The sequence below is a fragment of the Podarcis pityusensis genome, assembly GCF_964106645.2.
Source record: "Podarcis pityusensis genome assembly, chromosome: 2".
Classification (NCBI taxonomy): Eukaryota; Metazoa; Chordata; class Lepidosauria; order Squamata; family Lacertidae; genus Podarcis; species Podarcis pityusensis.
In genome coordinates, this window is record NC_138029.1 from 49,039,601 (window position 1) to 49,057,504 (window position 17,904).

Genomic DNA, 17,904 nt, shown 5'->3' on the forward strand with positions numbered 1-17,904 from the left:
AAAAAAGACAAGGGGCAGCCAGGGGCTAGAAGGCCTCAACGGATGCTGTTCTACACGAAGCCTGCATTTTCAAATTTGCCCTGGCTTGCAGACACATTTTTCAAGCACCTTATCTTTCCCTCTCCTCACATGCAAAAGCCAACTGATCTTGTGTTATGAAATACAACTGGTGATGAGCTGTTGGTAAAATATGCATGCAAGTTATGCATTTGAGTAATATGGTACTTTTGTTTCCTTGGCACACACACGCTTAACTTTCATTAGTGATCCCCTTGCCACTTCATTTCACAATAATACTCCTACCTACATCAACTAAGCTATGAACTACAGACATGTTCTAGGAGTCTGTTCAGCACCTGGGCATGTAACTGCCTGGAAACCCCATGTACACACAGACTTCAGTTGCATGATGGAAGTAAGGCAGAATATAAAAGAAGAATAAAATAATAAACAACACCCCTTGGTATTTTATCCTGTGAACTGACCTGAGATCTTGTAATGAAGGGTGGTATGGAAGTCTAATAAATAATAATAATAATAATAATACATCCCTCCATTTGGTGAATTATGTAGTTATTCCTATTCTCTCCTACTTCTACTTTTCCCATTCTCATCCACAAGAGCACCCCTCCTCCTATTCCATGACTGCTAAGCTTACTCAGGAGTCTTTGATGACAGAAATTGTCAACAGCTTTTTGAAAGTCCAAGTAATTTCCCTAATTGCCTCTTTTTTGATACACTAAAAAGGAACACCCAGCCTAGCTTAATCTAGCCTTTCCTTTTTGCGTATCTGCGTGTGAGTGAATGTGCTCTGTGTGAATGCTGACTTTCTTGGCATTTCCACCAACACATTAATGCGATGATTAAAGACATTCCTACTTACTTTGCCTGTCTCCCTATTCATTCACCAATTTTGAAACAGTGGATTTCTACTAATTATCAGTCTACAGTTCCACTCATCCTTTCTACTACATTTCTTCAAGTGTCATAGCTATGAAAAATCGGCAGAAATGTTCTGGCACCACCTAGAAGGTGCGGCACAGCACAGCTATGATGAAGAAGGTTGTACTTATCACTGCACAAAGAATGTGAAATACGCTTTCTCATTCAGTCATAGAGTTACAATGCAGGAAGGAAACTAAGCATGTTTGTTAAAGCAACAGATGATTTCTAAGATATTTAAAGGCTAATGGTAGCCTTAACAGGAGGCCTGTAGTATTTTAATGATTTTCAGCAACTCCAGAAAATTTTGATGAAGGAGGTCTAACAAAATGGCTTCAACACTGAACAGATTATGCAGATAAAGAGGCTGGACTTTAGCGTACCTCATAATGTTTTGGTTGATAAATTTTTACAATCCGTACACAGGCATTTGGCTTTTCCAGAAGGTGGAACTCTATTTTTTTTATGCATACCATTTTTAAATTACTCAGTTGTTGCACATAAACCACACATCTTTCATCAGAAGTGTAACTTCTATGCAGGCAATTATGGTTGACATCTGTCCATCTCAAGAGACAATGGAGTGTGCCTCCAGGGGTGAAGGCAAACCCCTGCATTAGAGGTACCAAAGTGATCTTTCTGGGGCTAAAGCCTAGGCGGTGTGTATGGAAATCTTGGGTAGCCCAGACGACAAGACCCGCCCCCCTCTTGGCCTCACTGATGTGATCCAATGGAAAACACCAGCATTTGGCACCAGCTTGGCTGTAGGAGTTGCCAGAAAGAGGTGTACAAGGTACCATCCAACCATCTTAGCCACTCCACTCCAGATTTATGTAGTGTTTATGCAAATAGTTTTGGGGCACCATCCAGAGCAGATTCTGGGTGCACAGAGAGAAAGAGCAAATCCCACTGACAGAATGGAATGCAGTTGGTGCAGCACTAGATAAAACCACTTATGATTTGAGTTTTATCAGAAATGCCACTCTGCATACATAGGCTCCTGATAGTAAATATGGTTTTAAACAGTGTCAAATTGCAAAGCTCCCCTATTTGTGCCTTATTGCAGTGACCATCATCCACAACAACTGAAAATGAATAGCTCCAGGGGATGTCTGAAGCGGTTTCCCCATTTCTCGCTCACTCATTGCAAAAGCCTCAGGCTTACAATAACACAACAAAAAATACCACAAAAAAGCAGCTAACAGACAACTTCCACGCAAAAGAAGATAGCAGCTCAGGCCATAAAAAGGGGACAGTTACTAAAGGCCTGAGAGAATTCTACAGACTTTGCCCTGGTGCCTCACTAGTTAAACAGGCAAGGGAGGAGAGTTCCATAATCTGAATACCACCAGCGAAAAGGCCCCCTATCCAGTAACCACACCCCTAGGCTGGAGCACCTGGAGAAGGTATTTCCTGGGAGGTAGGTTCATGTTGGAGAAGACATTCCTTTAGATAGCACAACTTTTCTCCATGGAGCCATTTTCTTGGGACTCTCTCATCAATTTCTGCTCCTCCTTTTCTGTCCCTAAGGACAGCTAAGAATGATCACCTTATTTGCTAGAACGCAAACAGACTTTAAAGGAAGGGGAGCAAACAGCTGCAACACAGTTCCTCTTCTACAGAAAAACTACCTTTTCCATTCACTACCTGCATGAAAAGTATCCTCTCCATTCATTGCATGTGAAATAGAGAAGATCACACTATTGTATCTTAATCAGACCAGTGGCATAGCTAGCTGCTTGGGCGCCCAGGGTGGTATGCGTGGCCTGTGAACGTGTGCCACGCACAGGGGATGGGGCAATGTGCCCATGGGACAGGGCAAGGTGTGCCGGAATCCCAGTGCCCAAACCGCTTTTTCAAGCAACATGGGGCCTACAGGCAGTCTGAGCCACCGCGTCACTCCCAGGAGAGCTGCGTGACTCAGGCATGCTGCAGGCCCTGTGGTAAGTGCTGCCCCCGCGGTGTGGCTCCCAGTGTGCCCCACCCCTTCCTAGCTACACCTCTGAATCAAACTATGCATAACTTTCCTCCCAAGTCTAACATGTGGTAGGGTCATTCTTTGAAACAATTGCCTGGATAATCCATTAGTAGTAGCTCCAGTCCAATAGGTTCCAGTCAGATTTCAGGATTATGCCTCAAGCCTGATTAAGGATAACACCCTGTTGAAATACAGTCAGCACCTTTGCTGTACCAGAGCCCGTTGAATTTCAGAATTCACAGTAAACAGACTGATCTGTGCCTTACTTGAAGATAGTGGATATGGATTGATATAACTGCATTTATTTCTTAAATAAACATATGATTCAAGGGACAGACTCATTTGTAATCTCATAGAAAAAACACACTATGAAACACCCACTTTCCTGATTATACAAAATTGGTATAGTAACCATTTTTTGGTCTTTAGGGCTGACAAACTAAGCAAAAAGCACACCTAGTCACTATCTCAGAGACCCTTGCCACCATTAAAGCTCATAAGAACTAAACCCTTCCCCTGTTCTGAGTGGCCACTTACGGTAAGTTATGATAATCCATCTTGGCTCAAGTTCTCAACAATAGAGATCTATCAAAAGTGTTTATGTAATTTGTATAACTTTCCCACAGTTATTTTTGAATGGGGTGATGATTACTATGGAGGTACAAAGCATTCTTACTGCTTTGCCATAAAAATATTTTAAGGCAGTATCTAAGATTGTGAAAGAGGACACAGCTTCCCTTGAGTTGTCTGGCTAACATCAGGAAGAGAGCAAAAGTGAATGATTTTACCATTCACAGCTATGTGAAATATCTTCATAACTTTTTAAAAGAAACCTATTCGTTAAAAAAATGCAAAAACTGATAGCATTTTATTAGAAAGTGATAATTAGATGCACAATAAATGAGTTCTCAGATTTGGAAAGCTATTTCAACAACTGATTTATTTGAAGACTTTCTGTAAACATATAAATGCTAACGTGTTCTGTTGATTTAAGCATTTGCTTTCCTGTTAGTTTTTTAAAGCAGCACAAACTTGACCGGATGTGTTATTTACATTTCCCATGTCTTTTAAAGCATGTTTCACATACCACATAAGAGTTTCCTACTCCTGAAGCAGTGAACTTTATTTGTGACTTTAGTATAGAAATGGAAAAGCAACAATTGTGTGATAGCTCAGTTGGCAGAGCATAAGACTCTTAATTTCAAGGTTGTGGGTTCGAGCCCCACATTGGGCGAAAGATCCCTGCATTGCAGGGGGTTGAACTACTAGATGATGCTTGTGGTCCCTTCCAACTCTACAATTCTATGTTTCTAAGCCTTAGTAGCAGTAGCTGTAGTAGAAAGAAGCAGAAAACTGCTGCATTAAAAACAGATGCTTAGAAAACGTGATTATGCGCACACACACACACACACACACACACAGACACCACTGCTGATGGTGAGAAGTTTCTGGGGCAGCACTGCTTAGGTTGGCTTTCTTTGAAGGCGGCACTCAAGACTTAGGACATTTTTAAAATACTTCGTTTGTTGACAAAAAGAGTAAGTGGAAGCCAGCAAGCAACATGTGCACTCTTACACACCAAAGAGACACTCAACACCAAAGATGCTGCCAGCCTCCAGCTAACTCTTGGCCATTTCTCTGTTTCCAAAACTCCTTTTTTTGTCCTCATACCCACTCCACACCCACACCCACACCACTTCATATAATTGCGCTCCTCCTAGCTGGGGTAGTAGGAAGGTTTGTCATCTTCAAAGTTCTCACTTGAGCATTTTGAACAGGAGAGCTATTAGTTCTCCAATGTATTTGTAAGATTTCATACCTGACCTTCACCATAAAATCCCAGGGCAGGTTATAAAAATAACAAGCACTTTCTCTAACAAAGGAATGCCCAGACAGCTACCATAACGATCAAGCTTACAGCTTTATATCTAATTTACAAGTGGCAAATTTTCTTTGTATCAGATGGGCTCTGATCTTGCTTTTCTTAACTACTAAGAAACTGCTCTCTCTAACACATTCCAAGGAAGACAAATATACTTTTATTTTTATTTAATGAAACTGTGTAAACACTCCTAAACCCTGTAACTTCCTGCAAGCTGTTGGAAGATTTCCTTAAGTATAGAAGAACCCATCTTTGTTTACACTCTAGGGCTGCAGCAACCATGAAAGCGAGGCCTGCCTTCTGAGGTTACAGGTTCCTTTGTCCAAAGCAGAGGAAATCTGGACTACCACAAATACAGTCACAGAACAGAGCCATTAAAAACTCTGAAGGAACACCTTACTTCGGAAATTCCTGATCTTACCTGAATTCAGCATTGACCCCAGAGAGAAAGGCAGTTAAAGTTAAAGCTACGACAGAGGAAAAGTTGATTGTGCCACTCATTTATGAAGCAGCATAGCTGTTGCATTCGCTATTATCATCTCCACATATTCAAGTGTCAGTCAATCCTGGAAATATCAGTTCACATTGGTCCACTATTTGCATGCATCTTTACAGCAAACCCCCAAAATTGTGGATGTGTCTTCCTGAATTGTCCTAAGTGCAAAAATTAGCAAATGAAGTAGCCATGAGACAAAGACTAGTATACATAAATCCTTCCAGCCTTTGAACTAGATTCTTAAGTGGCACAGACTTTGTCCCTCACAAGGTAGCAAGAGCAACACACACACACACACACTTTTGGACTGACATAGCAGGCTGACAGCAAGGTCTACCCAGAAACAAAGACTGTTGTTGTTCCTAACTACCTCCTTTCAGATGGTAAAGCAGCATGAAGAATACCAGCTACCATTACTTCTCAGAAGTCAGAACCTCTCAGACTCTACCAAGGGCCCTTCCAAATGAGATGTTTATAGTGCTATAGTCACTTATTGTTTGAATAGGGTTTTTTGGGGGGCAAAACTGTAGTGGACTTTCAACACTCATCACATGCCACTGTTTTCTGGAAGATCAGTGCACTTTATTCCAATATACACCAGTGACTGAGTATGGTCAGATTGAGATCAAAAAGTAGCAACCTGTCATCTGTTGAATTTTAAGTCTCTCCAGAGTTGTCCAATATGAAAGCATGATCAGAAAATGTAAATCAAGTCAAGTTGTAGGGATTGGCACCAGCCAAGTACAGCAGGAGCTGGGATATATCCTACTTAATCTTCTTGAATTAAGACACCACTTATACACCTTTTTGAAAGCAAAATCCTTTTAAGTTCACACTGATCAAGTTAGATGGTATCTTGCTAAAGATTCATGCCCATTCTGCACTTTGTACTTCTGCATTTAAATATTTACTTCAATTATCTTAAAGAAGGGTTAATTGATTCTTGCTGTTCCAGTTCTCTTTTTATGTAGTCTTTATTTATGCATTTTGAACAGTAAACACAGATAAACTAACTCAAAGGAACCCCTATTCTTGCTCCCTTACCATTCATTCAATGTGTACCTGTATATCATTCACACAGAGGTAAGTTATTTCACAAATCATGTGTATATATTAAGATCAACTGTAGGTATTATATAATATCATGTTAATTGTTTCCACAGATTATGCCAGAAATTGCCAAGTGCTGAAGGCGGTGTCCTCATCCTGTTGTTTCTGATATGCTGAATAAAAATATACCATGTTTCCTCAAAATAGTCTTTGTTTGGTGTATTATTTTTTTAGAGCCTTAAGTTGCTTGGATAGTTTTTCCATGAGTGCAGTGTTCTAGATCTTATTTTATCATTCCTCAAGGGTCAAATCAGCAGCTACCTTCCAATTTTGAGCTAAAATTTGCCATCATTAAAAAGGGATTTACATTTGAACTGTAAAACGAATACCTTTATCTATTACTAAACTCCAAAAACCTTGAACATTCTCACAGCTCCACTACATGTGCTAATAAGACTCCTCCAATATAATGGGTTGGATTGACGGTTTATTTTGTAGCCTCTGAGAGGTGAAAGATGCCACCAATCTTAATACAGTGGTACCTCGGGTTACATACGCTTCAGGTTACATACGCTTCAGGTTACAGACTCTGCTAACCCAGAAATAGTGCTTCAGGTTAAGAACTTTGCTTCAGGATAAGAACAGAAATCGTGCTCCGGCGGCGCATCGGTAGCAGGAGGCCCCATTAGCTAAAGTGGTGCTTCAGGTTAAGAACAGTTTCAGGTTAAGAACAGACCTCCAGAACGAATTAAGTACTTAACCCGAGGTACCACCGTATTTTCTTTTATCTTGTTGATACAGGCTTAAATGGCCATTTCTCCCAAAGTTTATGCCATTTAGTTGGCTCAATATTACAGTTCAAATGTGATTCCCATAGTGGTTTTAAATACTCTATCTTATCCATCACTGCGTTACAGAATAATTTTATAGCTATGTGATAGCAAAATAATATGCCTGGTCCAAAAAAATTAATAATAAGACACACTTCTATCTCATGCCATTGATACCAATAATACCAATTTCCACATTTTGGCTCCACTATTTGGTGTCATTTGGAAAGAGATGTTGATCCCGCCTTCCTAGAAACAATGGTTGTTCCATATCAACAGGCACAAATGATTATACAAGATAAATCCAGCCACCTCCCACATAGGCCAGTTTCAAAGTGGTGCCATAAATAAATTACATTCTCTACCCTGCCACCAGTCTAAGCTAAGCCATTCTTCTTCCAAATACATTTTTGGCATTCTCCCTTTCCCAGCCAATAGAATATAAATCATTCATACTATGATAAGGCTCCCCTTTTTGGTGTGTTCTCTTCATACCTGAAGAATTGGCTAATATCAAACTGAATCATAAGAGCAGCAGCTTTAGCGGTACTGAACCAATCTAGATAACACCACATTGGGAAGAAATGCTAAAGGCTTTTAGTCAGATAGGAATGTGGGGTTGCCTCAAGCTTTTACCGAAAGTAAGCAGTTATGAATAATTATGACCTTAGTTAAGCAGGCTCTAGGTACCATGCGAAGGGTAGATGAATGAACAGTTATTATACAAAGCAGACTATTCAAGTCACTTACTTCTTTTGAAGTTGCAGGGTGCGCGTGTTAATGTTAAAAATACAAATCATGTTACAATCTATTGCTGCATGAGGCAGTTACAGAGAGTTGCACTTTTTGCATGCCAAAATAATGTTCAGAAATGCTATTCAATTATTCTATGGGAGTATCAAACAAAACCTTCAGATTTACATTCAACACGTGCTCATCAGTATAGGGAACTATAGTACTTGCAAACAAGTCGCGCATGCCAAATAGCATGAGCTCAAAAACCAACAACTCTACAGTTAAAATTATTCATCACACTTCTAAAACCAGCTGCTTTACAATCTGGAGGAATATTTGGAAGAAGCAATTTTAAAAAATAAAATAACAGAAAGGCTCTAGAGCGGGGGTGGGGGCGGATGGACGGACGGGATGCCCGGGAAATTAGCAGTCTAATGTCTGCACCAGGTAAAGTGGTAAACATCATTTTTGCTTGAATTATTAAACATATTGAACAAAGCACCTTGCTCACATAGAATCAGGATGGCTTCCACAAAGAGATAGTGTGGCTTTTTCTTCCTTTAAAATTCTTTGAGGGTATCAACATATTAGTAGGGATGATTCTGTAGACTTAATGTACTTGTACTTCAGTTTTTTCATAAAGTTCCTTACCAAAGCTTCAAAGAAATTAACAGATAATAGAACATGACTCATTAATATAGATTCATAACTGCTCAAAGCACAGGAAATAGAGCGTAGGAATAAATGCAGTTTTTACAATTAAGACGAACAACAGCAGACACAAAATCATTCAGGAAAGTGAAGCCAAAGCAAATTGAAGAGGTCCCAAGAGGAGCTTAAAGCTGTGCAAACAGGCAACAATGTAACATAAAATGCAATAGTCAGTCACATTGGAAAAACTTTATGAAATCCTTTAAAAATAATTCAAGTGAACACTTAGAAACATCTCTAACTAGAAATTAGGAGCGACTTTGGTAAAACTGCTATATTTAGAACAATTGTGCTATATCAGAACTGTCCTTTTAGGTAACTGAAAAATTATTAACAATGGATGAAAAACCCTAATTATCTCAATGACCCTTATAAGCAGTCACCTTATGTTGGCCACAGTCACCCCACTATTGCATGAATGGGGCTCAGACTGAACTAATAGTAGTTTGGTCACCTAGGAAGTTCATGCTTAAGACAATAATTGAACAATGCAATGGTTCTTACTAGATGAGGTGGCTTTCAGAAATAATTAGACAATTTAAATGAATGATAGACCCAACTATCAATTATAATTGCTCAAAATGGAACCTTAAGCTCAGAGACACTATACCTCTGATTACCAAATGCTGGGGACAAAGAACAGGGAAAGGCTATTGATATTATGTTCTTCTTTTAGTTTCCCAGAGATTTTGTTTAGCTGTTTATAAAACCCAAGTATTAAGTAAGTTGACCTCTGGTCTAAAGCAGTGAGGCAGTTTTATGAAATTTTGAATTTAACAGGTAACTTCTGCTGAAGAGTTCTGTGTAACCTGAAAGGTCACATTCAATCATGTTGAACATTAACAGGCACAAAGACATTCCATTTAGCTCACTCTGTCACCCCACCAAAGTAATTTGAACCTGTCATATTTATAAAGGAAAAGCTCCTGGATGTACCGTTCCAAAATATTGTCAGCGCTTATCTGTTTTTTAAAAGCTCATTTCCTTAAGGATCATGTTGAAGGAACATACATGAATATTGTTTGTTTTATCTAAGTAGGGATGCCAGGGGTCATGGCCAAATCTTATTATAAAACCACAGAAGAGGAGACATTTCCATGTAAAACTGGTCAGTTTAGAAAACTACATCAAATTTACAAAAGTATAATATGTGAACCACATATTTCTATAACTCTCTCCCCCTGCTCCCCGTTCCAATATTTTAAAGTAATATTTAGACCAAAGGTTTCCTGTTTTCTAGTGCAAAGAGTTATTTTAATCACGTTTCCATGGACTTTTCAATATTGTTTGGATGTTTCAAAACAAGTAAAAACTTGACTTGTCCTCCCTGAACATTCTGTGCTCCTCCACCTGGCAGCTGATCCTTATTTAGGTGCCAGCTTCAGCAGTAAATCCAGGAGATGCCAAAAGATGAATATTTTGTGCATTATACCCTCTTACAATATAGATGCATGATTGTGTTGTGTTTGGAAGCCATCAGGGTTTTGCACAGTATGTACTTTGTATGCCTCACTTATTATCTACACTTTGTGTTGAAATGTTCATTGGCCCATTAAACATCAATCAACATAGCTGATAAAATATCCCTCAAGAGTATTCCAAGTCACACTTATATGTGCACTCTCAATGATAAATTAGTTGCAACCAACACCTAGGATTTCCTGCTATTCCAACCTTGGAAATTATGTAGGTCCTCATTTGCAGAAGCTATCTTCTTTTAGAAAAATATGCTTTTGAATTATGGTGCTGGAGGAGACTCTTGAGAGTCCCATGGACTGCAAGAAGATCAACCCTATCCTTTCTGAAGGAAATCAGCCCTGAGTGCTCACTGGAAGGACAGATCCTGAAGCTGAGGCTCCAATATTTTGGCCACCTCATGAGAAGAGAAGACTCCCTGGAAAAGACCCTGATGTTGGGAAAGATGGAGGGCACAAGGAGAAGGGGATGACAGAGGACGAGATGGTTGGACAGTGTTCTCAAAGCTACCAACGTGAGTTTGACCAAACTGCGGGAGGCAGTGGAAGACAGGAGTGCCTGGCATGCTCTGGTCCATGTGGTCACGAAGAGTCGGACATGACTAAACAACAACAATCTTCTTTATATTTGACTTTCTTCAGTAATGTTTTATTTGATGCTTTAATATGCAGTAAACCACTTTGAGATTTTTTTCCCCTTAAAAATTTAAAGCAGTAAGAAATGAAAGGAAGGAAGGATCTAGCCTTTCAAAGACACTGGGAAGTAAATCCAGCTCCTGGCTGGTATTTGGTTCCTGCTGTCACTTGAAGCCATCCTGTATTTATAGTGGTAACAAAGAAGGCAGCATCTTTCACTGTTTGCTTTTTATGTAGTTGTGTTGTTTTGTTGCTCCCCATTGTATAGAAAGTCCATATCGAACCTTTAGAAATGCAGAAATCCCAATAAAGGTATTGCTTCTGGACACCTGCCAGTACAGAACTCAAAATGTATTACAAACATCTTTTAACATTCAAAAGAGATACCTCAACTGCATACTTAAATCCTCACACAACTTTACACTGGTATAAACACAGCAACCACCCTAACTAAAGAACTCAACACATTCGCAATGATGTTGGGCCTACAAGTAAACTTTGCAAAATCTGAGGCTATGTGCTTCAACCCCCACACACCCTGCATACCCAAAAGGAATTCACCAACATCACAAAGGTAAAACTCTGCCACACCAAATTCTGGTACCTAGGGGTTCAAATAACCAGAAGCCTCAACAAACTATATCTCCACAATTTCAAGCCCCTGTGGCAACAAATCAAGAGAGACTGAAGCAGCACAATCAGATGCCATCATTGGCCCAAGTTTCAACAAAATATGTCTGTCCTGTAGCAGTAATGTAACTCTCCAATGGTTTGACTTCAGCCCTGAAGGCACACTCTTCCACTGCCTGCTGAAACAGATGGATGCCAACAATTGCAAACTTCAAATGGTGTAATTTTTACTACAGGCTGGGCTGGGGCTGTCTTGCTACAAAATTGTGTGTATACATGAAGTCAGAAAAAAAGTTTATCCTGCCATCTGCAGCTGATTTTTTTTTGGGGGGGTGTGAAGAAGCCATTCATCTGGTTGTTCCCACAGCTCACAGCATAGTGCTGAGTGGACAGTCAGCTGGCAGGATGATGGTTTCTTTGGTTAAATCATTGTTGTAGTTTACGTCAAGCTCGGTAATTGAGTTAGAACAACACACTGGTTTCTGTTCCCATTTCAATTTTCAAGCAACTGTTTCTTCCATTAGAACTGAAACCACAACAGAGTCTCTTATGCCAGTTGTACTTCTTCACCGTTATATCATACTTTTGGAGCACTCTGAAGTTAACAGGGAAAAACTGGGAGAGCTCAGATTACAACACTTCCACCTACCAAGTAATAACAAGTGGCCTCTCAATCCTCCCTTTGCTTCTTCCTCCATTGGTGTACTATATACTTCCCATCTCAAGCAGTGAAGTACTACAGCATTTAGCACTGTGTTACACCACTGAACCTAGGGGCTTGCCAATCGGAAGGTCGCGGTTCAAATCCCCATGACGGAGTGAGCTCCCATTGCTCGGTCCCTGCTCCTGCCAATCTAGCAGTTTGAAAGCACGCCAAAAAAAGTGCAAGTAGATAAATAGGTACCACTCCAGCGGGAAGGTAAATGGCGTTTCCGTGCGCTGCTCTGGTTTCACCAGAAGCGGCTTAGTCATGCTGGCCACATGACCTGGAAAAATTGTCTGTGGACAAACATCAGATCCCTCGGCCAGTAAAGTGAGATGAGCGCCACAACCCCAGAGTCGTTCACAGGGGTCCTTTACCTTTACCTTTTTCCTTTGGAGGAGAGATACTTTGTAATATTAATTACAAAAATAGAAACCCAACATAGTGGAAGAAAGCATACTTGTAAAGGAGGTGCAATAACTGCATCTCTCCCCCAGAGAACACACCTTCCTCCTCCTAGCCAGTCAGCAACATACTCTCCACATAAAGCAAAATGAGGTAGGAATCAGATGAGCTATTCTTCTGCTTCTGTTCTGTACTGTCAGTTCTGATTTGCAGGGAGGGGAATCACATTATTAAATCCAGCAAGCAGAAAACTGACATGCGGGGGGGGGGTCATTGGGTTAGAACCTCTCTCTCTCATCCAACATTCAAAACCACAACGTTGTTTCATTTTTGCTAGTCACAAAATTCAGACCCCACCATACAAGAGGTTTATCTTTAAGGAAAGATATCCTAATCATTAGCTCCCATTGAGGAACAGTCAACCTCTCAGCCTTATTCACATGCAGACAGACTCCTTACAGTAGCCTTCATTTCAAACAGAGCCTATGGCTATGTGTGAAACATTATGACACTAATTCAGAGTGGTTTTTTTAACAGGATAGCTACTAGCAGCTTGTTTTATGGCAAAACTACCCTCCATACCAGCAATCTGCTTTCAAAAGTCAACAAACCCCAAACTGAAATTCAGCCATCTGGAGTTCCTTACACCCATTCAGCTGCATCCTATGTATACCCATTTATCACAACCAACACCCACAGTTATCTAGAAATAATGAAGTAATCAAGTAGGTTACACTAAAGCCCCAAGAATGCCCTTTCTTGGACCCCACCCCCTAAACTTCTGAAGATAATGGTGGAACTACCAAAAGGACCTCCTCTGCCGATCTCAACACTTAAGAGGATCTTTATGGAATGCACAAAGGTTTATTCTTACCAATTTTGTATTACATCTGTTTTAAAACTACAGTAAGCAGAATACCTGCTAAATCTGAGGGTTTAAAGAACTAGTTATTTTATTAGCAGAACTGGGTACCTTGATAAATTACTGTGACTTAATAGTATGAAACTTAAAGCCTGATAAGAAAGGAGGACTGCAAGAATCAGTGCTAGTGAAAATGCAGCAATGGTGGTTTCAAGAATTTTTTTAAAAAGTTGTCCACATTGCCTATTCTCCTTTTAGTTCAGCATTCCAGGTTTTTTTTAAAAGAAAAGCATTGCCATGTGAAAGCAAGAAGATTGTTATTTGCAGTTTCTAATCTCAGCTCTTGTATTTCAGTAGTGATTTGCAGTAGATGCTGCTACTTTGCTGCCCCCTTCTGGGGTAAGCACAGCATCTTTTCAACTGTCTCACCGACGCCTTTTTACAGATAACAAACCTTTGCGCAGAATTCCAAAACGGTGGTCCAGTAAGAACCAATGCCAGTACAGCTTCATTGGCCAAGCTGTAGATAGCATTTAAAAGAAAATCTGGAAGATCCTCACTTTCTCCAGAACCACAGGTACAAGTTCTGTTCCTATCCCATAACTTATAATTCCATTCAAAGACTTATGCTTTCTGTTTGAAATCCAGGGACTCTAATAGCTGTCTCTCAGCATATAGGCACTAAGAAAACAAAATCAGCAGACATTTACGTGTACTGTATTAAAAATGATATTAAGTTTAGCCACTGAAAACTCAGTAGACCTTCCTACTACTAGATAGTTTTGAATTTCTGACCGAGATTTTCACTTGTAGTAATCTGACACTTTATTTAATGCTCCAAGCATTATTAGACAAGCACCTATCACTTCAGGCCTTGAAAATCTTTGCTTACTGTATTACTGTAGCTTTTTTTGTAATGATATTAATTGGACCTGAAACCTGTCATGCTCTTTTATTGTGGTTGTATTATAATTTTAAATGCTCCGCTGGGCTTGATCATTGCTTAGAGATATTTGCCTGTTACTTTTAGTGTTACCATCTTACTTTTAAATTATGTGTTTGATTAAATTAAATTAAATCATGTTGTTATATATCTGTAAGGTGGCCAGATACAAATCACCAAAATAGGAGGGAATGGATTGTCGGGGGGGGGGGATGAAAAAGGAAGGTGAAGATTCACATATGCTAATTTATGTGTGCAGATGCACATTCAGATAGGATTACTATAATTGAAGTAGTAATACAATACATCTCATCATAGCAGGGAAGACTCTGACCAGATTGCCTGTGTACCTGCTTACTCTGCAGTTCAGGTGTTCACTGTTGATGGGCAACTTCAAGGCCCCTTGCTCTTCCTTCTTATGGTTCTTTATTTCCAAACTAAACTTCGACCAGACAGCCCTTGAAACAACCAACCCAACAAAATACCATTAGCACAAAACTCAGCTCCCCCCATCAGTCTGCATTTTTTCATTGTTTCTTCTCACTCACAGAAACAACTAGATGTTGTCACTGGTCAGCAAGCTTAAGGAAGATCATTTAACAATTATCACCCTTCCCTTCTCTAACCAAACTTATGCCTCTGGCTCCATTAATCTTCTCCTGTACAGACTACCAATCTCCCAACGGTACACAGCCCTGCAGATCTTCCCCTTAGGCTTTAACTTATTTTTACAATAGCTTCACACAGTCATACTGACACTTCATTAAAAGGAGACAGCAGGCAAGACACTGTTCATTTATGCACATCAAAGGGGAAGTATTGGAGATGCTTTTTTTGCGGTATGCTGGAATTTTGCAAGGTGGAGGAGAGACAAACTCAAAAGGGCACTTTAAAATCACGTAAAAGGGCATTTTTAGTTTTCATTTTAAATAAGTACACAAAACAATTATTTAAATAAACAAATGTAATGAAGTGTGCATTTTAACAGTAAATGACTGCAATTTAAATAAACTCTGAATTTAAAATGAAACTAAAAATGTGAAGAAACCCAAAATATTTTTAACAAAATCCCACTCTGGAACAGAGCTGTCTCCTGTGACTGGTTGAAAGTTGGTGACAGCAGGCCAGGGACTGTAAGAGGCTGCACCAATCTCATTCAGATCTAGGTTTAGCCATGCATTAACTGTCTATATTGCCATACTTCTTTGCGTGCCATCCACGTGACTATATGGTTATGAAGGGACACAATTCTTTCCGCTTGCATTGAGGCTAGAGCCTGGTGAGAGAGTTGTGATGGCTGCCATAAGTTTTTGCACCATGCCGGAAGTTACGGGCAACAACTGCTGAAGATGCACAAAAATGAACATCTTAAATCGCTTCTGGGTGGGAAATGGGGAGTTTCAGAAATGACTCACCACTGCTCAAATGCTTCATCTGCACTGACTGTTGTAAATGGCTCTGAATTTTTTTTATGAATAGTAGCATGTAAGACACAAGCAGTTGTGATATTAAACTTGCAGGGGGCTGGACTAGATGATCCTCAGGGCCCCTTCCAACTCTATGATTCTATGAAACAAATTCCTTTGATGGTTTGTGGGGAAACTACTTTGCCAGAAAGTTGTCTCTAGTACTGTTGTTGTTTAGTCGTTTAGTCATGTCCGACTCTTCGTGACCCCATGGACCAGAGCATGCCAGGCACTCCTGTCTTCCACTGCCTCCCGTAGTTTGGTCAGACTCATGTTTGTAGCTTCAAGAACACTGTCCAACCATCTCGTCCTCTGTCTTCCCCTTCTCCTTGTGCCCTCCATCTTTCCCAACATCAGGGTCTTTTCCAGGGAGTCTTCTCTTCTCATGAGGTGGCCAAAGTATTGGAGCCTCAGCTTCACGATCTGTCCTTCCAGTGAGCACTCAGGGCTGATTTCCTTAAGAATGGATACGTTTGATCTTCTTGCAGTCCATGGGACTCTCAAGAGTCTCCTCCAGCACCATAATTCAAAAGCATCAATTCTTCGGCGATCAGTACTAGTCTCTAGTACTAGTCACCAGTACTAGAGAAGTATTAAACAGCTTTTAAGGAACAACATTGCATTTATGGCTTCCACATGTGTACCATTCAAAGAAAATAAACTGAAAGAATACTGTACAACACTGAGTGCTGCTTGAACATCAGATCTCCCTGCCCCTTCTTCACTTTTGCAACATATCCTCTCCTTCCAGCAGCCAAGGCAAGTGAAAAGGATTGCTCAATTCAACTTTTACTGCACAGCAGGGAAGCTAAGTGATAGTTCCAGGATTGGTCTTCATCCAAACACTGCTACAGCTGGATTCTCTGCAGCGGCTGATGAAATTAGTTAGAAATTAATTTCCCCACTAGGTTGTACAAAGCCGCCCTGGAGATTGCACCTTCAGACACTACTGCTCCTCTACAGTTTCAGACAATTCTCTCCCTCCCTCCTGCATGGAATCCCCATTTCAACTCCACCCTAAAGTTCCTTAGCCTTTCTACAGCTTCAGTTTTTCACAAATCAGCTGGAAGTGGAATTAAAGACAGGAATCCCACACCCACACACCACTGAATATAACATTCTTTTCTTAAGCCTAGATACTTCTACAATGCAGTGAATGAGCCTGACAGAAAATTGGGAACCAGCACAAATATAGAGATTTGCCTGCTGCAACAGATGCTTAGATCAACCAAGATATAATTGGCATATTGGAAAAGAAAGGACCCTGAACAGTTCCACATTAAAGGCCTACTTAATGTCTACTCTTGCAGAACAATTGTATGTTTGGTAGAGGACATTCTGACCGTTGCTACAGCAGGCTTTTGGTGTGTGTGAGGGACGTGGGGAATGCTAGACAAAAAATGTGTGTGCAATTTGTATTAAGAACCAAAATAGTAACAAACATTAGGAATGGAAAAATATGTAGGAATTTTTAAAACTTCCCCATGCTTCTATGTTTACAGAGGATAATAAAACACAGCTGGATATGTAAAAATTCACTGTCACCCTGCTGTAGAAACATTGCTTGTCACCTAGTTGATATTCCTATGGAATTCCATCTCAAAGCCTAGTATTCACTATTGCTCATTCACTCCCCCAGCTAAAAACAAGCCTTTTCTCCAACTGATAGTGACACAGGGCTGTCATTGTGGGCTCACTTATAGAGATCCCTCCTACTGGAGCAAGGCCTACCCTATGAAAGTGAACAAACTGGACAACGTTTTGGGAATTTAAACTTGGCCACAATGTTATTTATTCCAGATGTAGGCAGGATTTGGAGTAGACATTGGGTGTATACCCCTCTTAGCTTCTTGGTGGAGGACTGAGGCATGACAAGTCAATCCTAGGGTTGATGGGTCCACTGCAAGACACAGGTCTACACAAGTGGCCCTCCCAAGTCATTGCAGGAAGCTCCATGGCCCATCTGCTGAACGCCTTGGCTTTTGGACACATACTTCCAACTAGACCCCCTCTAACAGGGTACCCCTGTGATTGAGCTATTTGAAGGTGGGGGTGAAGCACCACTTCACCCCCTAACAGATGTTAGACTAAAGGATTCCACCTGATGTCTCATCCGTCTGTGCAAGCTTTGCAGCCTTTCTCCAGAAGGGGAACGGTCCT

At 40.4% G+C, this 17,904-nt stretch overlaps 1 protein-coding gene across 3 annotated transcripts in view; it reads right to left on the bottom strand.

The window, feature by feature from the left end:
• The window catches only part of LOC308471314 (rho GTPase-activating protein 7-like), a 90,818-nt gene that overhangs the window by 40,827 nt on the left and 32,087 nt on the right, over window positions 1-17,904 (bottom strand). The window contains exon 1 of one of the 3 annotated variants that reach the window (XM_080995215.1): window positions 12,015-12,078. The exons of the other annotated variants lie outside the window; for them this stretch is intronic. Within the exon in view, the coding sequence (XP_080851341.1) occupies window positions 12,015-12,063 (49 nt within the window). The 5' untranslated portion in view covers window positions 12,064-12,078. Of the gene's footprint in view, window positions 1-12,014; window positions 12,079-17,904 lie in introns of those variants that run through there. 3 annotated transcript variants of the gene reach the window in all.